Source organism: Anolis carolinensis, chromosome 2, assembly GCF_035594765.1.
Source record: "Anolis carolinensis isolate JA03-04 chromosome 2, rAnoCar3.1.pri, whole genome shotgun sequence".
Classification (NCBI taxonomy): Eukaryota; Metazoa; Chordata; class Lepidosauria; order Squamata; family Dactyloidae; genus Anolis; species Anolis carolinensis.
In genome coordinates, this window is record NC_085842.1 from 128847103 (window position 1) to 128870241 (window position 23139).

General features: G+C 39.7%; 1 protein-coding gene across 14 annotated transcripts in view; it reads right to left on the reverse strand.

Annotated features, from left to right (window-relative positions):
* The window catches only part of cacna1a (calcium voltage-gated channel subunit alpha1 A), a 389802-nt gene that overhangs the window by 14242 nt on the left and 352421 nt on the right, over window positions 1-23139 (reverse strand). For 10 of the 14 annotated variants that reach the window (XM_062973920.1, XM_062973927.1, XM_062973924.1 and 7 more), the window contains 4 exons: window positions 22710-22823; window positions 13879-13914; window positions 3494-3686; window positions 427-674 (listed from right to left, as the gene is read on the reverse strand). In XM_062973920.1, the coding sequence (XP_062829990.1) occupies window positions 427-674; window positions 3494-3686; window positions 13879-13914; window positions 22710-22823 (591 nt within the window). Of the gene's footprint in view, window positions 1-426; window positions 675-3493; window positions 3687-13878; window positions 13943-22709; window positions 22824-23139 lie in introns of those variants that run through there. The other 4 variants (XM_062973922.1, XM_062973921.1, XM_062973926.1 and 1 more) reach the window with 3 other exon arrangements.

Genomic DNA, 23139 nt, shown 5'->3' on the forward strand with positions numbered 1-23139 from the left:
TCATATCCTTTTCATAATTTTTGGAAGTATTTTGTTGATGGTTATTGAAGACAAAATACTAAACCAAATGAACCCAAGCCTGATCCAGCAACATTAATCCTATGCTCTCATGTTGTTTAAATCCAAAATTGTGCTTAGGAGAATGTTCAACCCCCATTCTCAGTACACTATGTTGGTAACATGAAATGCCCTTTAGTAATATACTAGATTGCTCATCCCTGCAAATGCAGCTGCTGTGTCTACAGAGCCTACAAGTTCTGCTTGGGCTAGAATGGGTCCTGAACTCCCATCACAGAGATCCAGAAACTGATGAGCAGTTGGGTGGGTCACTGGAGCTGGGTTCCCTAGGAGCAGAGATTTCTGCAGCACCTGAAGTGCCTGCCTCAGTCCCTAGGGGTGCAGCATGGAATGGAAAGCCACACCCACCTGCCTGTGAGGCATGTGGTCTCGGCCCTCACTGGGTGAGCGGGACCAACGTCGATCTCTGGAACGAGGCCGGCCATATTCATGCCTCTCTTGTGAATACCGTTCCTTGTCAGAAGATGTGTGGTGGTGGTGGTGATGATGATGGTGGTGATGGTGTTTCCGGTCCTTTGGCCTGCCTCTTTCTTGGTCTCTTTCTTTGGGAGGTAGGTCGCCCGACTGTGTGGTCATACTGAGGTCTGTGCCAAGCCCTGATAAGGAGGAGAAAGAAAGCAGTTATGGATTGTTGGATGTAAGTTTCAACTACAAACTATGGGGAAAGTTTCAATTCTAAAATAAAACCCTAAGACATTTCCTTCATTAAAATTATGTTTTTGGAGATGCTATTTGTTTCACAGGGTAAAACACATGATAACTATATGATATGCACATTTTGAACTGCTGGGCAAAAAATAGCTTCAGAGGATTTGTTTCAATTGGGAAAATAATGCTACTCTTGCTCCACTTGCTGATGCCATTAGCATTTCAGTAAGTTGTGGGAGATCTTTTTGATCATCATGTCTACTTTGGCTGTCAAATGTTTCTTCACTCATGAATTAAGGTTTGTCTACTTTTAGTAATCAGTGGATCAAACACATCAGCGGTAATGTGTAGGCTCCATATATAGCTTGTGACATAATAATAATAATAATAATAATAATAATAATAATAATAATAATAATTTTATTCTTATATCCCGCCCCATCTCCTCGGAGGGACTCGGGGCGGCTTACATGGGGCCATGCCCAGACACGACAGCACAAATCAGATAAAACATTAAACCGAGCAGTAAAACTTCAACATGATTAAAAACAGTCATAAAAGTCAATATACACAATAATATTAAAATCCCGATTTGGGTCAAAAGATCCAGGCCAAGGTGCAAAGCAATATCAAGTTATCAGGGAGGGATAATTATACAGCAGGTGTAATACTTAAAGTGCTGAATGAATCCTAAAAACAATCCAGAGGGTCTACTGCTTAATAGGTAAATAACATGATCCCACAAGGATCAGTCAACGAAGGCCTTCTGGAATAGCCAAGTTTTCAGGCTCTTCCTGAAAGAAAGTAGGGTAGGGGCCTGCCTAATCTCCCTGGGGAGCGAGTTCCACAGCCGGGGGGCCACGGCGGAGAAGGCCCTCTCCCTCGTCCCCACCAACCGCAACTGCGAAGTTGGTGGAAGCGAGAGGAGGGCCTCCCCCGACATATTGGGAAAGGATTTGCCTGAAGAGAAAGGGAAAGTACACATCTTTTGTTTGAAATTGTTCTGGTTTGTGAAGAATCTAATGCTTCAGAAGATGAGGAAGGGAATTTTGTGGGGTCTTATGAGGAGGTTTGGGGGATGGAAGTGGCATTGAAAGATGTGTTAGTGAATCTCCTGGTAGTTCTGAGGATGATAGAGAAAGCTAAATCTGTTCCCATGAGAATCTGCCAGAGTTTACTCCTGAGAATAACGTGGGGAGTGTGAGTCTTTTCCTAGGTCAGAGCAGCAGCAGCTACACTGCGAGTGTGAGAAAGAGAGACACACTTGCCTTTCCCAGCAGCTTTGAGATAAGCAGCGAAGAACCAGGTGTATGAGGAGTGATGTCATGGGAGGGAACTGAGGCTTTTAAGTGCACTCCAAGTGTACAGCTCTTTGTGAGAACAACCTTACATTTCAAGTGGGAACAACCCTTAAGTTCTAGGGCCTTACTTCAAGTGTTCAAGTTTCTTATTTTGTGTCTTGTTCATGTTTTCTTGGTTAAGTTTCAAGTTTCTGGATTTTTAGTTCCTCTTCATGGTTTTTGGTCTGGTTTATTCTCTGTTTTGTTCTCAAGTTCTGGATATAATTTTGAACAAGGGTATGGATTTTGCTTTGTTTCACTGTATCGCCTCAAAGTGAATCTCCAAGTTTTTGAATTCCTGTGATTTGATTAATGAAACTGATTGTCACCTATACTCAGTAACTTTGGAGTTTCAGGATTTGTTTTTAAGATTTTGATTGTTCTTTTTGATTGTGCTTTTTCTTATCTTTTGTATTTTTCTTAATAAACTTTACTTAGTAGATTATCTCATCCCTGCGTGGTGTCTGGGTAAAAAGGTGTCCCATGGTTGGGGCACAACAGAAATATAGTTTACAATTATTTGTTTTTTACCCAGTGTTCTACAGAAGGAAAAGTCCGTAATTTTGAAATCAATGAGTGGTTGGCTTGAGTCTCTGCCCTATCCCCAATCTTGCAATTTGTTAGAGACTCAGAGACATATTATGGCCCAAGCTTTCATGAGCTAGTGCCTACTTCATCAGATATATAAAAGTTTGCATGTAATAGTATTTTAATGCACTGTAAAAGATGTTACTGTGTGAGAAAGTGAGACATTGTATATACAGTAGAGTCCTGATTATCCAACCTTTGCTTATCCAACATTCTGTATTATCCAACACAGTTTGCCTTTTTGTAATCAATGTTTTTGTAGTCAATATTTTCAACACATTGTGATATTTTGGTGCTAAATTCGTAAATACAGTAATTACTACATAACGTTACTGTGTATTGAACTGCTTTTTCATCGATTTGTTGTAAAACATGTTTTGGTGTTTAATTAGTAAAATCATAACGTAATTTGACATTTAATGGGGTTTTCCTGAATCCCTCCTTTTTATCCAACATTTTCGCTTATCCAAAGTTCTGCCGGCCAGTTTATGTTGAATAAGTGAGACTCTACTGTACCATTATTTTTGTCACTGTTTCCTAATTCTAGTTCAAGATGCAGATTCTTCAATATAACCTCTGATTGGTAGCATAATTTGTAGACTTTAATTTGTATGCAATTTATTCTCTGGAGTTGTGTAAATTGGAAAGGTTGCACCTATTCTAGAGTGCGCAAAGCTGCAGCATTAATAAATAGCTCTCAATATGTGATTGGATTTCAATTCCTATTATTCCTAGTGCACAATCAAGATAAAAAACAATGGCTGTAGGATTCTAATCACATTTGGAGATCTCTAGGTTCCCCAACCATCTAGGTTCCCACTCTCATCCAACAGTCCAACCTGTGTCCACATCTGTATATCGACTAAGAGAACGTTCTGATGTCCGGTGGCTCCGCTCCCTCCGCCGGTGATGCCGTTGGTTCTCTTCTGGAATTACTCTTTCTAGAGAGTAGTCATCCAAGCGCATGCCTTTGGATCGTGGGTGGCCCAACATGGAGGCAGAACGTTTCATTGGGCTTGCATCTGTGATAGTCTGGAATTGGAGAGAAATGCAGAACAATAATGTAATGGCTTCACATGAGATGGCAAAACCTCATGGATTTAGCAGGAAAAGGGATATGATATGTGGCTATAATGACATCGATTTCATCCAAATATAGTTCAATCAAATACCAATAGCAGGGAGAGCAAATATGGCCCTCCAGATGTTGCCACTTCCATAATCTCTAATCATTCGCTATGTTTGCAAGGGCTGATGGAAGTTTAAATCCTGTAACATCTAGACAGCTACAGTTTCCTGGCCCGAAAATACAAACAAAGCTCTCCATCCTGTCACTATTGAGCTTCCTTCTCCTTGTGAATCAGATGAAGAATGTATGTATGGATATAGCTACTGTCAAGTACACTTGTCATATTATTTTTCTTCCCAAAATGAGCAAGAGAAGGAAGTTAAAATGGCATATTTTATAAGAATACCTGCATTTCAGCAGATACTTTCTCATATCAACTGCCATAAACAGATATCTGCCATTCAATGTTATTTAGAGTTAACTGTAACTGGATTCTTTCATTGAGAAGTGGTATATTGTCACATCATGTCCCCTTATGGAGCAAAATATTTTGTGCTAGTGAACACTGCTTCCATTGTTTCTTGTCACGAAGAAACTCTGGATGAAGGAAGAAACCACAGGGAAACCAGCTACGCCAGCAGGGAAGCTTCTTTACACCAACAGATTGTATGGTGCACCTGGACCCCCATAACACATGGGTGGAGAAAGTGTGGCCTATGGGCCATAAGCAGCCCTTCAGCTCCCTAGTTTTTTCTCCCAAAATGCTCCCAAATAGTCCCTGGGCCATTTTTGTCCCCAGGGCCACATAACACTTAGGAGACGCCTTGCTTTACAATAGGAAGTGTTAGTTGAGCATTTGGGACAATTATAAGCATAGGTATAAAGGTAGCTGACTCTTGCCTAGCTGTGCCATAAAAGCTTCTGAGCCAGGCTTTTGGAAAAGTTGGACAGCAGCCATGATTCCGGTGTAGTTCCTTAGCACCATGGATGTTACTATTTCCTCTGTGAATATAGGAGGAAAGAGACTTCTATCTTTCTATTTGAGAAGTCATTATGAGATAATTTCAGCATGGAGAAGAGTCTTATTTAATCTACTCTTGCTAGTTTGATGGCCAATTCTTCTCTGAATAAGTGCTAAATATTTGTATTCGTTGTCAATATATGACTGTGTTTATATTATAGGTTGGACTGAGACTGAAGAGTAATGTTTCACTGTTTTGCTATTGATTACAACGATATTATGAAGCAAATGATGTGCACCAATGAGTCACTAATTCACAAGTCAGGTAAATTTGTTGAAATCACTTCATTAGAAGTAAAATCTAAAATAGCATAGCAGCCCTCAATATTTTACAGCCCATTGTGATTAGAATGAGGAGCAATCTCCCAGATTTCCATCTAATATCTGCACTTCTCCTATAAAGACTCTCTTGCAGTTCCTTTCTTAAATAGGACTTTGGAAATCTGAGCCTTGAAGCAGAGTTCTCTGTTATTTTTTCCTTGACAGGAGTTGGTGGAGTACACACTATCTCATTCTAAGCAGACATCTTTAATGACAAAGTTATTCAAGGTATTCTCAAAAATTACAAAATTAGACAAAGATTGGCTCAAACCCATGATTCCTGGGGTGATCTTGTGATCTATAAAAGCAATCAACAAAAAATAAATACTTTAGTTGAGAATGGCCAGGGAAAAAAACCCAAACATTGCAAATATGTACACATGAATGCAGAGAGAGAAAGAGAGAGAGAGAGAGAAGGAGAGAGGATGCACATCACACGATGCCCTGTATTTACTATTTTTTACAGAATCAATTTCAAAAATGTCAAGTTGAGCTATCCTAATGATACATTTACCATATCACAGAATCTTTCTCAGGTTTTGGATTTGCTTATCTGGAAAGTTCAAATTAAAGCAACAGTACAAAGAAAACTACACAAACCTAAGCTTTATTTTTAAAAAGTGTGAACACTTCCATTTACAGAAGGATTTTTGATCTCACACCTGTGTTTGTGCCTTCTAGTCACCTGTCAACTTATGGTAACTCCAAGAATTTAATGGGATTTTATTAGACAAGGAATATTCAAAGATAGTTTGGCCAGTTCCTTCCTCAGAAATACAGCTTTCAGGTATATTCATTAGTGAGCTCCCATTCAAGTACTAATCAGGGCTTGGTTTCTAAAAAGATCTGGCACTTTCTGGTATTTAGACTACCTCTCATATAGGTTTCTATTAATAGAAAGGAAGCAATTTTGCCTTTTTACTTAAATTCCAGACACCACGACTATGAACAAAGGGGATTAAGTGAAATTTTTAATTCATAGAGTTGTGCATCAACAGAAGGCTGCTATTACTTACAAAGTGTGTTTTCTAGCTGGTATCACTACAGTAGAGTCTCACTTATCCAAGCCTCGCTTATCCAAGCTTCTGGATAATCCAAGCCATTTTTGTAGTCAATGTTTTCAATATATTGTGATATTTTGGTGCTAAATTCCTAAATACAGTAATTACAACATAACATTACTGCATATTGAACTACTTTTTCTGTCAAATTTGTTGTATAACAAGATGTTTTCGTTCTTAATTTGTAAAATCATAGCCTAATTTGATGTTTAATAGGCTTTTCCTTAATCCCTCCTTATTATCCAATATATTTGCTTATCCAAGCTTCTGCCGACCCGTTTAGCTTGGATAAGTGAGACTCTACTGTATTTAATAAAACGTATGAGTTATAGAATACTTCTTCTGAATTTCAGAATGATACAAAATTAAAATCTATCCGGTGTACTATAGAAGTTATAATAAATCAATTGCTTTAGGTGAATATGATACATTTAGATTTAGACATTACTTGTTAATGTTATAAAATGCGAGAATCTATTTATATACTGTCATTATTTGCATCTATAAAGACTTGTGATTTGTAATTCTAATTTTGACCAAGCAGCATCTATATGGAGTAATCTACAATGCTGTTTACCACTTTGCAGGATATGTTATGGATTTAAAAACAGATTTGTGGTTGTGAATTCATTTGTTTTGTTTGAAGCAGGAAACACACTTGGGCCTTGGATGCCTAGTGAAGGTCCCACCACTGTATCAAGTCATGTGACATGGTCCAAAGGGCAAATTATAGGTGTTGGGGTAGATTATTCAATGTATAATCAACATACATTTGAGACTTTTGTTTTAAGAAATCTCAACAACATTAAATTATCAGAAGGATGTTAGTCATATTCTGAATGATGATGGCTATAGTTTTTACCACAAGGCACAATGCATCATATCTTTTTAGAAGGAATTTTGGACATCACTCATGACAACTAAAATGCAATTTGGTGTGTGATCTTATTGCCACTGATGTTAATACTCCATAATCGAATATTCCCTTCTCTTCAAACACAGCTCTAGTGCATTTTCTATTACATTCTAGCAAGCAAAGATTAAAAATGGCAATGGCTTATCATACTTTAACCCACACCATTACCTGCAGGAATATTATTCTGAGGCCTCATCTATACTGCCACATAATGCAATTTGAAATTGCATTATTACCACACTACACTGTTAAATAGTTGGCATCCCACTTTAAATTCCATGGCTGCCTCTTGTTGAATCCTGGGATTTACGGTTTAGGGAGGGAACTTTAACATTCTCAGCCAGAGAGGTCCTAGGACTCATCTAACACAGTTCAATGTAGTTAACTTAAACTGTATGGTATAATTCTACACTGACCATATGATGTGGTTTCATGCTGCATTATATGGCAGTGTAGATAGGGCCTCAAGTCTACTTTGCCTCCCACAGCAAGCACTTCTAGAACTATTTATATTCTCAGACATTTTCCCTTAAGGCAGGATATTTCCAAAAAGATCGCCAGACACCAACACCCATATAAACGTCAAAGCATTGGAAGTAGACTTTCAGCCATGAAAAGGAAAGAGGCTGTATACTATGTACAGAGCTGGCCCTAGGTAATTTTCAAGTGTAAGCGAACAGTATTTTGGCACCCCCCCCTCCCCCAAATGCAATGAGTGGAAGAAGAGAGCCATGGAGATAAATAGCAAAGATAACAGGATTCTTGGATGGCCATCTGTCGGGAGGGCTTTTATGGTGCCTCCTTCCAACTGTAGGATTATTATTATTATTATTATTATTAAGCCATCTGCAGTGAGGGCTTTGATGGTACTTTTCCTGCATGAAGGCAGAAGGAGGTTGGAGTGGATGGCCTTTGGGGAACCCTTCCTACTCTGGGATCCTATTATTATTATGCAGAGTCTGGACGGCCATTTGCAGGGAGGGCTTTGATGGTGCTTTCCTTTTTGGCAGAAGGGGGCTGGATTGGATGGCCTTTGGGGAACCCTTCCAACTCTGGGATCTTATTATTATTATTATTCAAGGGCCAGATGGCCATCTGCAGGGAGGGCTTGGATGTGGCCGGGCTCACCTCCATGGTGATGAAAGCCACCAGGCTCCACCTGGGCCTTACGTTCAGCACGACTTCCTCCTTTTCCTCCCGCAGGGGCTCTGGCTCCAGCGCCGCCCCCGGGTGGGGTTCCTCTCCCTCAATGAATAGCCTTGCAGAGGGTTCATCTGGGAAGGGAAGGGGTCAGAGCCTCCTGAATGACAGACAGCCAGGGGCTGCCAATCATTCAGGCAGCTCCTCCCCTTCCCTTCCAGGTGCCTCAAGAGTGCCCCTAGTGATTGGGCGCTATACGCAACCGCTTACTTTGAGTATACCTTCAGCCGCCTCTGACTATGTAATAGTGCAGTTATAATGTATTTTGCAAAGTAAGTTGGTTTATGTCAGTTCTCTAGCAGTAATTTGCCGCATGAACTGAGTCTGTAGTTTAAGAGCTCTCCAAAAATTTATGATGGGGTAAATTATCTTTCCACCCCATCTTCTTCAAGTAGTTATCTATGCATTTACACAACCCACTTTCCAAGCCTGAATAAGTAAAATCTTGATTCCTAATTTGTTGTCCCACACCTGTGAAAATCTGAATGAAATGTGGAAGAAGACAGAAGGGAGGCTCAGCAGTTTCTTCCTCAAAGCATTTTAGCTCTATTGCTTTCCAAATCGGGTAGTGTGCAATCCCAGAACTCAAAGTTGCAGATGCACCAATGACCATGCAAATAATACCATTGAAGGTAAGTAATCTGACCTTCTAATCTCATAATTTTATCAGAATATATTTCGACTGATTGAATGAGACAGAAGGAGCATGTAGCAGTGACATTGTTCTGTGGAAAGAGTTGCTAATGGTTAGAATACATTTTTAAAAGAGTATAATTTAACAGCTGGATAACCTTTTTTTCTTCAAAGAACACTATCTATTAATAATGGAACATACAAAAGGAAATAAGAGTAGTGGCATCTCCCCCCCAAATGGCAGTTTTAGTGAGAAAATATAGAACAGTTCACAAATACATTATGCTCCAATAAAGTAAAGACTGTCATTAGAAAATCTATTAAGATGTTTGAGCCAATTCCAGTGATCTTCCATATTGGCTACAAATAACTGTTTACCATCAAATATTGACCTCTACATTTTGTCTTTTCCTCTACTAGGGAAGAAATTTTAAGCCTTAAGATTCTGATGCAGGAAATATCTGGTAATTTCAAAGCAATTCATTGATGAATTGCTTAGCATCTCTTTTCTTGTTGAAACACACTGCCTATGTTAGTTTTTCTTATTTTGGGAAACTTAGGAAAGCCATCTTCCCTTGGTCTCAGATTCATACCAGTGACAAAATGCTAATGAGCCGTAGTTGTTTGAACTTTTGTGCAGGTGGTGCCACAGAAAAAAAGGAATTGGATGTTTAAAACCTTTGAGGGCAGATAGCATCCTTCAGTCTTATTGCTTCTATAGTTGGAAATCATTCACTTTCTGTGCAGGAACCATCAATGTTACCCAACAAAACAGATGTCAGAAAGTCTGTATTCTGTTTGAAATATTCAGGCTTTTCCTGAAATTCTATAATTTGTTTTGGTAATATTTCTCACATATAGATTTTATTGTGAAAAAGATTATGTCAGTATAAACCATTCATTTTTAATCATGAGTTACAAGACTCTTTGTTGTTTTTTTTTTACTTCAGACTGTTGCTTATAAAAAAGCTAAAATTCATACTGATCAACTTTCAAATAAACATTAATTTATGTCCCTGGCCAATATTCTTTTCTACCGTCTATTACTTCAGACACTACAGCAGTAGGCTTTGTTTTTGGTGCCCAGTCAAAACATGGCAGCCAGGTTGGTTTATGGGATCATCTAGGAGTGAGCGTATTACTCCTATACTAAGGTCACCCCACTGGTTGCTAATTAGTTTCCAGGCAAATACAGTGTTGCTTTTGAACTTTAAAGCCATACATGTCTTGGGTCCAGGTTACCTATAGGATTTTCTTCTTCCAGATAACCCGCCCCATACACTTAGGTCCTCTGGAGAGTGTCTATTCCAGCAGACCAGAACCCGACTGGCAACCATTATCCAGAGGACCTTTTTATTGGAGGCCCCAAGACTGTGGAATGATCTGCTGAAATCTGGTAGTTAATTGAGCTATCAGAATTCAAGATACAATTGAAAACCCAACTCTTCCAGCAGACCTACTCAGTCAATTTTAAACTATGAATTTTAAATTTACATTCTATTTGTATTTTATTTTAATACATGTATTTTGAGGTCATGTGTTTTAATATATGTATTTTATGGCAATGTTTTTAACTATGTTATACACTACCTCAAGCTTTGAGGAGAGGGGGGTTACAAACACAATGTATTATTATTATTATTCTCCAATTAAAATGGGCAAATAAAGCTTGCAGTCAGCTGTAGTTCTAGTTAACATTAATAAAATTATGTTTTATTAGCATATACTTCACTAGTCCTAATGAACTGAAGATTAGATGTGTTTAACCCCTGGTTGACTTTTCAGCTATTGAAAGATTCCCACAAAGAACTACGCCAAGCTCACTCTGTTTCCTCAGCTAGTAGCCCTTTTCTCCTAGTAATTTGTTCAAGGGATGGGATTCTTTCCACTTCTAGCTACTCATGCCCCAATGGAGAAAAAAAAAGGTTCAGAGACTTTTCTTGCAATCTTCTAATGAAAAAAAAACCCCTCCATTAGTATCTATCTTGTGCAAGTAATAAAGACAATTGAGGCACCACCTTCTCTTGGATTGCACAGAACATTTGTGTCCATTCTGAGAAGTGTTTCTTTGGTTGAGGAAGAATTCTGGTGACTCAATGATGATCTTGGCATCCTCTGAAAATGCCAGCCACAGATGCAGGCTACACATCAGGAGAAAATGCTGCTAGAACATGGCCATACAGACCGGAAACCACACAATATCTCTTCTTGGAAGCCATTTATATCCAGGTTTTAAAATTCACTGATTTTATAGTATCTTCCCCTTAATGGCTATTTTTTGTAGACAGAAAAGTGATAGAAGAACTGATGGAGAAATACAAGAGGCTTACAAAAGGCAGAGAGTTATCAGTTGACCTCCTTTCAAAGTTCCATCATAGGGCAAAACAATTCATGATTTTAAAAACTCATGTTCAAGCACTCTGAGAATAATTAAGAACAACCTATGGTATTTTCTCAGAATGATTATTACAAAGTTGTGCCAAGATTGTTTTTATATGTTCTCGAAAGCTTTCATGGCCGGAATCACAGGGTTGATACCTCACAACCTCTGAGGATACGTGCCATAGATGTGGGCGAAACATCAGCAGAGAATACTTCTGGAACATGTCCATACAGCCCGGAAAGCACACAACAACCCATTGTTTTCATAACTTCTAATAAGGGAACCCTTTACAATTTTTAAAGCAAGGTTTCCTATTCAATTCAATGAAAAAATCCTTTTGAAAATTTTTAAAGGCTTCCCTTATAATTGAAGTTACAAAAACACAACACTGTAATGCTATAAATTATTTAAAAAAGAAAACACCAAGTAGCCTGAAATGTAGTAACTGAAAAGTAAGCAAATGACATTTCTAATAAAAAATGGAATTTTCCACACACAGCATTCTTTCTAGAATCAAAACCAGCATAAAAATTTAAATATTTGGAAAAACTCTGTCCCTTTTAGGACTTTCTGCAGGGTTATCTTTGAGTCTTACATATGTATTTTCAAGTGTCCTGAAGGCATATGTCTCATATCATAGCAAGAAGTAATTAAATATAGAGAATTACTGGTTGAACCCAAGTTACCTACATGTTAAGCAGAAAGACAGCTGCACGCACACGCAGGCACACGCAGTGTGCATAATCACTTTTCCTGTTTTCCAATTTTCAATGTACACAAAACCATATACAGTAGAGTCTCACTTATCCAACATAAACGGGCCGGCAGAATGTTGGATAAGCGAATATGTTGGATAATGAGGGATTAAGGAAAAGCCTATTAAACATCAAGTTAAATTATGATTTTACAAATGAAGCACCAAAACATCATGTTAGACAACAAATTTGACAGAAAAAGTAGCTCAATACGCAGTAATGCTATGTAGCAATTACTGTATTTACAAATTTAGCACCAAAATATCACGATGCATTGAAAACATTGACTACAAAAATGCATTGGATAATCCAGAACGTTGGATAAGTGAATGTTGGATAAGTGAAACTCTACTGTACTAAAAAGCAATTATTGTAGCATGAATTTGCATGACCTAGAGCCCACTTCACTGAATGCATCCACAGGTGGAGGAAGAGAAGGACAATAAGCAGTTGTCTTCACACACACACAAAAGACCGTAGCCACCTCTATTCTGGTGCTGTAGGAACAATGCAAGTATTTTTTTAAGGATTTAATGCATTAAAAACCCCTCACTTCTTGTCCCATGGTTTCCAGGAAAAAGCATTATTTTTCTAGTATGTCCATCTGGATTGGAGGAGGGTGGTGTGGGTGGGGTGGTGGAACAGATTTCTGCGTGGCACGTGTTGCCATTTTAAAAAAAAAAGATTGGGGACCTGATTGTTGAAAATGCAAAATCAACTGTGGGTTTCTCCTCAGGGCAGCTGAATCGCCATTGCTGCCTTGCAAAGCATTTCCCCAGCAGAGCCCCACTTGTGAAGTTGCTTGCTCTGAACCAGATGCCCATGCGTGAGATTACTCTTAATCTCATGCTGGGCTTGGCTGGGGAATGGGTGGCAGTTCAGAGGAGGAAGAGGAAAAAAATGCGGTCCCAATCTGTATTTGGGCAGGGAAAATGTATGGCCATCAATACAATGTCAGTGTGGTCTACAACGAGGTATGGCACTAAGGGCGGGGAATCCAGAGCACCCCTGGAACAGGATACTCTGAACTGGTTTATGTTGCTAATGTAAACAACCCTGAAGAGGGAGGTAACAAACATGAACATCAGAGATTGGAAGATGCATCTGATGAAGTAGGCTTGAACCTATGAAGTCTTTAAGATGTCACAGGAGAGCATAATTGATCACTTGAAAGATTGATAATGGGAGAAGGACTTGGCTGCATGAATGGTTTGCTCCTTTGTGATCTCAGCCAAAGGAGAGTAGCAACAGAATCAAGGGAGGAAGAGGGAGGAGTAAAGCAATGATTAGAATATTCATGGTGTTGCAGAATGATATGGAGGTATTTTCCTGAGAGGCATCAGAGAGAGAGCAAGAGAAAGAGAGAAATTGGTCCAAAGGCTCCTTTGCCAAATAATCAGTTTCCATTGGAGTGACAACAAAACAGAATACCCAGCTGGCTGCTAAGCTAGAATGCTGAGAGAATATTTAGCACACACTGAAACTATCATGAGGCAGAAAAGCAAAAGTCTGGCCAGAAGCAGAGAGTAAAAGCAGAAGGAAAATGATGTAGATACTTATGGAAGAATGTGAATAAATGAAAGAATGAATGAATGTAGGATGAGACATTTAATGAAGAGACAAGATGAAGACAAGATGAGGAGCAGACTGAAGAGCGAGATTTTGCCTGTATAGCCTTTAATGCAGAAAAAGCAAACAGCAGCTGGGAAGATCACAGTATGGGTCTGGGAGAAAGAGAGGGAAGGAAAGAGGAGTGCATGAGGACAGACATGTAAAGTTGGCAGCTTGCCACTCTGAGGAGCCCAAGGGGAGGGAACAGGAGGCGGCGAGCGCACAGAGCTAGGAGTCCAGGCTGCAGTACATACACTGAGATTATTCCCTCGCGGTCGCGCCTTCCTCCTCTGTCGCAGCCATACAAGGCGGTGCACACAGAAACGGGAAAGAGAAAGAGAGAAGGAAATAAATATAAAGGCAAAGGGAGACATAGGGCCAGGGTAGGGTGGGGGTGGGGAAGGAATCAGAAATGTGGTAATGGGTTTGAGGGGAGGAGTATAAAGGTAGAACAGTCAGATTAATGTTGGTCAGTTAGGCATAATATCGGCCAGGTTCTGGAAGCTCATCTCCTTAGATAAATGGTTACTACTGACAACCAAGATAGACAGACACCACAATAGGACAGACACCTCTCAGAAGGAGTGAGCTCAACAGGGCAGCAGAGACAACAGCAAGGCCCCATACCTTCCCACAAACATGCTGCAACAAGCCCCAGCCACTGGAACCCTCAGCCACTGTTAAAAGCTGCAACATAGTGCACAGCCCAGACTGGGACAGTCACTCTTGCACACAGAGCGCCTCTTACCAAAATTCTCGATTCCTTTATCTGCTCTTGCCCGTCCAGTACAAACGATGCAAAGCAAGGCAGGCACTGTTTCAGGCAAGACAGAACTGAGCAGGGCTTGGTCAGTGGTGAAGCACAGATCTTCTCTAAGCTTGGAGATACTCACAACATTCAGATACGAAGTCAGGACATACCACTATTTCAGATGGAAGCAGATTTGGGAGATTGTATGCTAACTCTGAAGCCTAATGAGAACAGTGTGATATTAATAATAATTGATATACAGTACTGACTTTTTTTTGGAAAAAGGGCATTAATGGATAGAGCGTGAATGACTATGTGGTCTTCTTCATCCAGTAAGTGATATGTACCATTGTTTTTCTCTCTTAATCAGAGGGGCTTGTAGTCTAAGAAGTAACTCTTGAAAGTGGTTCATTCAGCACCTTGATTCTTGCATTATTTCAAACGGATATGATAGCTGCCTTGCCTGTAACAGCTATATTACCAGTTATCCTGGACAGAGAAGTGAGCACTGCCAAAACAAGGGGAAACAAATCACCAAAATGAGAAGAAAAGCGGGCAAAGATTTGTATATGCTCATGCAAGGTATATTATCTATTGTTTCTAACTCTCAGGATCAGCTCTGAGGTTCAGGATCTAGCCTCTCTCCCCTTGCAGAAGGGAATGAATGATCTTAGAGTGAGAATGGTGCCTTGAAAATAATGTACACAGCTTGGCCTTCTGTTGCAATGCTGCTTTGGCATGACTGGGCTTGGGCTTGGCTAGGGAATGGCAGGTCTGTTTGTCCACCATATCTATCCCTCCACCTCCTTTCTAAGTTTCTGAAACTATGGCTGCCACAATATAGTGGGAGGGGTTAGTCAGAGTAGGGACATACTATGCTTCATTGTCTCGGAAGTGACCAAATTCATATTCAGGATTGCTGCTTGATGGATTTTCCTACCACAGTCCTACCACAATTCTGTTTCCACCTTCCACACCCTAAAGTTACAGAATAACTTTCTTCCTTAGTGTGAGGCACAGATGAGCTGTATCATTGTTAGAAATCAGTGAGGTATGCATGTCTTTCTTCCTGTTTAAGCACTTTTAATTCTGTATTTTGTTTTTTCATCCTATTTCTCTCTCTCTCTTCCATTCCTTTGCCCTCTTTCTCCTCTTTCCACTTGAAACTCCTGGCCTAGCGTCATTTCTTTCCCATTTTCTCTCCATCTCAACCCCCTTTTCTTCCCCACAGTTCTCTCTCTAGCTCACTACATCTGGCTAAATGTCTTCTTTCCCTCCCTCCCTCTTTTCCTCTCATCCCTGCCCATATTTCCCATTTCAGCCATAATCTTCCTTCTTCCTGATCCTCCTTCCTCTATCTCTTTCACCTTCTTAATTATCACGACTACATTTCTTTTATTCCTCCTTTCCCACTTCACTATGTCCTTCTCTTGTCCTCTTTCTTCTGCTTCTTCCTATTTTTCCTAAATACACTCATCATCTTCATTCTTCTTCTCCCTTCTCCCTCTTCAGTTATTTCTCCTTTTATTCCCCTGAAGGAAAATATGACTGAGATATATTAGATTGTTAACATTGTAAAGTATTAAATTCAGTTAGGCCATGCTCATGAATAAACATTTATAGATGGAATTGCCTGTCGAACTCTGGTATTTTCTTGTGAGGGGCACTTGTTAACGGGGCAAATTTATTAAAATCAAATACTGAAAAATTATACTTTTGTCCAGAAAAGTTTATTTGGCTGTACTACAACTCTAACATGTTGCTAGAAACAGTGCTTGCAAAGATGTTAAAAATAGGGTTGGGAAAAGTTGCCTTGTTTTTTCTTCCAATTGATTAACAAGCCAGATAAAGACATATTTTAACTTGTTTGACTTTTTTTTTTTTTTTTACTATTTGAATGAAATAGTGGTTGATAACAATGCACTTCATAACATCACCATAAAACAGTCCTTTTGACACACTCTTGTTATTGGATTTTGAGTGTGAAATTCCAGAGCCTGGAATTTATAAAATAATAACAAATGGTATTATTTAAACAGAAATTTAGTCTGTTTCATCAAAGTGGGGAAGACTATGGACATATGATAATGGAAATCTGTCAGTTTGCTATCCAGGTATTACTCGACTGATAACTTCCACAATCCTGCTTTCTTTTTAAAGGATTTTAATCTCTAAATTGGACTTGGATTGGCCAACCTTTCAAATAGGTAGAAGAGTCTTCTGTTTAAATTAAATAACAAACTATCCCTATATCAGTAGGGGCTATATATGGTGGAAGTAGGAGGAGAATTTCGGAAGGGGTTTATCTTAGGGTGCTTACAATGGTATATTTTAAATCCCACAACAAGAAAGTAACATTTTAGTAATGTTCCTTTTTTGCCACCATGGAGGTGTCCTCATAAACCCCTAACTAACTTTTTCAGAATGCCTTTTCCATACTGCCTCCAAACTTCACTACACAGGGAGGAACTCTACTGCTCTCAGCCTATTCCAGGACATGCATGGTATTCTTACCAGCACATGCACTATACAAGCAACTCAAATCTAAATGCTGCAACCTTCCATTACTTGGGAGCCTCATGCTATTTTGACCCTGAACTGAGGACTGCTACATGGAGAGAAATTTTAACATTGTAAGTGGCACAATGGCTACCATGATAAAATTAAAGAATGCCACCATACAGCTGGAACTGGAACATTTTAATACAGAAAATACTTGGGATTAATTAAGTGTAATGGTGTAGCTCAACAGAGCATTGTTATCGTACAATAATTGTAACACACACACACACACACACACACACACACACACACACGGATATATTTGCAGTTACTGTCTTCTCATACATTCCTCTTTTATCTTAAAGTTCAAAATGCAAATGCAGCTTGCATTCATTTAGGAGGGGGAAGATTTGCCCTTCACTATACTCTGCAAAAGCAAACTGCCGAAGTCTTAGCTTGTGCACATTCTATTTTGAGAACTCAGTTGCCATGTGCTTTCTGTTTAAGAGGCAAACCCAAGAAGCCTTGGTGCTCACAGGGCTCCTGGGTGGCTTAAAAGGGAACATTTTCCATTTTGGGTTTTCGCAGGAAGAAGTATGGTAATTGGAGTTTATGTCGTTCCCTCAAAGGCTGGTACAATTCTTTGTCTATTTAAGTTTTCTTTGCCTATTTCAGTTACTTCTGTGCTCAAAGGGGCTTTAATAAATGAGAGCCATCTGTGTATGATGTATATATGTGCCTTTACATTGTCTGCTGATCCTGTGAATTTCATTGTTTTCATAAGCAAGGAATACTCAGAGGTGGCTTGCCCTTGTCTTCCTCTGAAACACAGCCTACAGCATTCATTTCCTCCTTTCACATTTTAGCCAGACCTGACCTTGCTTAGTTTTCAGCATGAACAAATATCTGGTGTCTTCAGAGTATTTAGGCAACCTTCATGTTTTTTATGTTCAAAATAAATGAGTCAGTCCTCAATTACAGACTTTAACCTTTACGTATGGCTTTCAGTGGAATAGTTTTCTGGAGAGAATTAGTTGTTCCTTTTCAGTCCTCTTCAGAAAAACTAAACAGCAGCAAGAACAAGGGTCTTGTAAAAGCAGTCCTGAAATTTACCCCATTCTGTCAAGGGGCAGGATTGTCTTAAGGACGGTTTTGCTTCCTACCAAATCTCTAGTCTTTGCACAGGAGGAAATTGAGGCATACATCCGGTAAAGACCAGCAGTATCACAGAAGAGGCACATATGTATCCTCCGTCCTGCCTTTGTAGCTATGGTTGTAACCGAGTTAATAGTATGTGCTGATCACTGGGGGAAACATTTTAGATTGAGCAGGCTGTTTCTAAACAACACTAACTGCAGAAATTGAAAGGCCCTGATGAAAGTTTTACCTGAAGTCCAAGACTTCAGAATCCACTACTGCTGTATTTTCTGTTTCTGCTCTGTCCCTGATCCAAATATGTGACAAACAGATGGAGAGTCAGAAGTTACGCAGTATTTGCATAGGCAGAATTTAGAGTTAAGTACAGGTGTGGGGAATACCACCGTAAAATTGTGCCTGGCTAGTGACCATTCTGGCTGGGTGGAAGATTTTGAGAGCTATAGTGCAAAAATATAACTTTCCCCAGCACTGCTTATGGTTAAGCAATTGAATTAAGCACAAGCACAGGAAGTTGAAATATAGTTACAAACCAGAAATAAACTATTCAGTGGAAACAGGCAGTAGGAAAAGGGTGCAGAATTTCCATAGGACGTCTTCATTATGATAGCACTCTGACAAGAACTGAGACAATAATGTGTATTTTAATGGAGTGTATAAATAACCTTCCATTCTGAATTCTTTCTGTTTACTACTTATATCGTACTAAGATGCACTACAAAGAGAAGGAAGTGGTGACATACAGCTCTAGAAAACTCTGACTGGTCTTTATTCTGGTTACAACGGTGTAGCTTTTAGTAGATTCACCCTATTTCTAACTTCCTCTATAGCTTAAAAATTGTTGGTAATATGCACAACTCATGTAAAAAAGTGAAGAAAAGCCAGTGGCATTCACTCCTTTCTACACAAACAGCCTCTCCTCTTTATTTACTATGGGTATGATCACAGCTGTGCTGAAAGCAACACTATCACTGTCCAATTCCTCTTCAAGGAATTGGTTGTACTGATAAGCAGGCAGCAGCACAGCATATCTGAACAAAACTGGAGTCCAGGCCTAATTCTATGCTGTAGTCAAGACCATGGGCTTTCTAACTCCTACTCAGACATATCAAAATCCCACACGTCTTTACTCTGGATTGACCACCTATATATTATAGCAATGGTTTTCACACTTTCTACCTTGAGAGAATCTTTCTCATTTTGACTCTTCTGGCAAGAGAGCCCTGCATGTTCCAGCTGCCCGTGCTTTCTAGTCCAGTGGGACTGCCTCACCTAGCCCTCATAGGCTGTGTGCTTAGAACGTATTTTAGAACTCCCTCACAGCTCTGAACTTGAAAGAAGTGTTGGTGGTAGCGAGGAAACAGGTTTTTTCAGGTCTGACTGTCAATATTGATATTCTCATTGAGAAACTCCAAGATTTTCAGAAGCAACATTTCACAAGCCTTGCCTTACAGTTAAAATCTTCCCCGCTGAATTGCTCCTTCCTGAACCTTTACTTTGATAAAAACCTGATGATATTGAGGGAATTTTGTTGGGAATACCCCAGACTTGAGAACATACTAGGTACAGTGAGCCGTATATGGTCACTGAATTGATATGTTACTATCTGAAAGGCAAGGCCAGGGTTTTGCAGCCTAGTTGATGTAGCAGATGTTTTCAGCAAGATGTAACTGTCTTGATATTCAGAATTTAGGCTCTTCTAAGCAAAATCTGGATACATATTTATTTATTCAACTTATATTACATCTTTCTCCTGGCATAGGACCAATTGCAAGAAACATTGCAGATGGTATATTTTGTACACCTTTTTCATATCATAGTATGCCGAAGCTCTCATTTGCACATATAAACACAGAGACACGCATATGCTTAGCCTGTTGATATGGCAAGAAATGCTGTACACATCTGAGCATGCTGAGAGCAACTGCTGCTTGGCACATGCTTAGCAAAGAGCACTCCTTATCCCAAAGCCCATCATCCACTCTGCCCCTCCCACCTTGCACAACACTGGCTGCTGGGATTACATGTCACATCCCTAAAGAGATGGCTACCACCAAGCATGCTTCATGCCAGATCAGGAAGCAAACATTAATAGCAAGACTGCTGCAGAAGGACATGATTCTTGTTTTCATGGCAGCTCTGCTGGGACAAGGAGGCAGATGCCATTTTATTTAGTCCTTTCAATTTGTCAATTTCTGGTCAAGAGAAGGAAGGGTTGGGGACATGTGGAGCATAATAGAACAAACCCACAGTGAAATAGAATTCTAGCTTAGTCAAAACAACAAATTAGCAGAAATCGTGCCTTCAAAGCAAGGCAACTTAAGGCAGCAAGAGGGGATTGTCCCTGAGACACCAAAATGTGAAAGGGACTACAACTGGGTAGCATTGGGCAGAGACAAGATGCTAGATAACCTGATTGGCAATCCCCAAGCTCTTCAACAGAACTCTCTTCCAAAGCCAGGTGCGTATGGTAGATGATGCCTGACTTAGATCGTGTTCCCACCTTCCTTTCCTGACAAAGAGGTGCCATTTCTCTTCCTTGGATCACCCCGATTGTCTCCTGGAGTCAGATTTGTTCAATTGCTGCATTCACATGTCAACCTTTTTCATTTCATAATTTCCACCTTTAGCTGCTCCAACTTTGGCCAGAGTGGGCTGGGCCAGTTTGGTTTGCCAAGAGACATATGTGTACTGCAGCCATTGCTAATTCTTCTGGTTTCATGTTACTGATGCAAGTTGAAAACCATGTGTACCAGACACTCAAAGGCCTTCAAGCTGTCAAAGCACTTATTGTAGTAAAGAAACTGTATATCTGCTCTATCTCTCCTTTCATCATGCAGCTGTGACTGTCATAGGAGCCTGGCAGTAAACATTTGCTTCTGACTTGTTGCTAGCTGACGAATGTGGGCTGTGGGTCTTCTTAAACAGGTTGAGGGCAAAAAGAGCAGGAAGGTACACAATTAAGCAGAGCCTTCACTGCCTAAAGCAGTCAAACTAATTTTCAACAGCACTTGTGTCTTTGAGGTTGGGGAAAGTTTAAAGGACATTTTAAAGTTAAAGCATCATATCTACAAGTCATGTATTTCAATTCAAACCCCACTATCCTGGCTGAGCAGAACAAGCTAAAGCCTTCCGGATGTTACTGTTTCACAATTCCTATCTGCACTAGTCATGATATCTAATGATGAAGAATACAGGAATTGTACTCTAGCATCTGGACGGCCACATAAAATGGTGGGCTAGATTTGGCCCATGTTACCTATATTTGACACATGTGGCCTAAAGGGACCCAGGAAGCACTCTTTACACCAGTATTTCTCAACCTGTGGGTCCCCAGATGTTTTGGCCCTCAACTCTCAGAAATTCCAACAGTTGGTAAACTGGAGTTGTAGGCCAAAAAGATCCGGGGACCCCAGGTTGAGAACCACTGCTTTACATGATTAGTAGAATGGCTCCAGGCATGCAAAGATAGTAGTAGCCCTAAGGCCAGAAGACTAATAGCAAAATGCTGATTTTGTAGACATTTTCTACATTAAAATTTCCATAATATTTAGGACTAATAAACTAGGATGACAGGTGGCTGCTAGCTTGCCAGGAAGACAACATGACTACTACACAATAGACAAGAGCCTGTGGACCAGATGAAATTTCTTTTTCTTTGGAAATATTTTTATTGGAAATTTTGTGTTTGAGGTTAAAAAAGAAATATGAATTAGCAAGTAATAGAGTTTTCACATTGAAAGTGGGAGAACACTGATTGTTTATAGAAAGTAGGAAATGAGATAAGAGAAAGAAGAAAAAAAGAAAAAAAGGAAAAAGAGAGAAAAAAATATGAAAAATATATGGTAAAAAGAAAAAAAATAGAAAAAATAATAATAATAAAATGGAAAAAATTGAAAAAATTGAAAAAAATAAAAATAAAAATGTTGACTTCCATCTAACTTTATCTGGTTCATCATAGATTTTTTTTAATAATTAAATGTTTGTAAAAATTGGTAAATCACCACATCCCCTTTGTCCTCATCAGTCTATAAGATTGTATCTGTTCAGCAGATAGGGTCAAATTTCATTTGTTTTAAATAGTCCTTTACCAGGTCCCAGTTGGTTTCTTTGAATTTCTCTTCTATGAATTAAGAAGAGGGCAATGTACATTACAGATAGCTGATGTGGAACTCAGCCTCATCTGTGTGATTTTTTTTCATGTCAGGAGTGACTTGAGAAACTGTGTGATAGACAAAAGCAACATTGATACTTCTCACTGTCAGAGTAAAGGCTTTAGCCTGTGGTGATGATATTACTTGAAATTCTTCCTTGAAGCACTGAGTAGTATTTTTGGCACATCCTAAAGCTGGAGTAGCGAACCAGTGTTCCTCCAGAGACTTCTGGACAATTGCTTCCATCACTGCCAATCATGAGGGATGATGATAAGACTTGTGATTCAGCAACAACTTGGGGGAGGGGGACATATGTTCCTCACTCCTGCCTGACAGAATTCAGATGGAAGAGGTAAGGCCCAAGCATTGTTTCACTTTGCATCAGTACATGGAAGACCAAACCAGCATCCTTGGTGTGGGTGACCACTAGGGTTATTCCTACCTCCAAGAGCCAGGGAGTGCAGGGAAGGGAGGATCACCTCAGCCCTCTAGTTCACACATGGTCAGAGAAAAAAACCCTCACCTGGTTTTCAGCAGGCAGCCGTGGCATGGAGGCCGCCCGTCCATGGCCTTCCATTGGCAGATACTGATCACTGTCTGAGTAGCCATCCTTCACCATCTCCCGCATCTCTACAGACTGTATTAGGCAAGGCAAACAATAGAGTCAGAACATATGGAAAGCCAAGTGAAAAGACATGACTTCATTCTATATCTAGAGGAGATGGGAGGGATCAAATGTCCAAAGACTAAGGAACTCAATGAATCAATCTAGGTTTTCCGACTTCTGTCCATTGTTAACATCCAGTGATTTAAGAGCTTTGCTGCTATACATGATTCAGTTCCTCCATTGGCCATTATCCCTTATAAACCCATTTCTAACCTAAAGCCAGAAATGCATTAGGGAGGGAATGGACCCTTTGAAATCTAAAATTAATCTAGACCAGAGTTTCTCA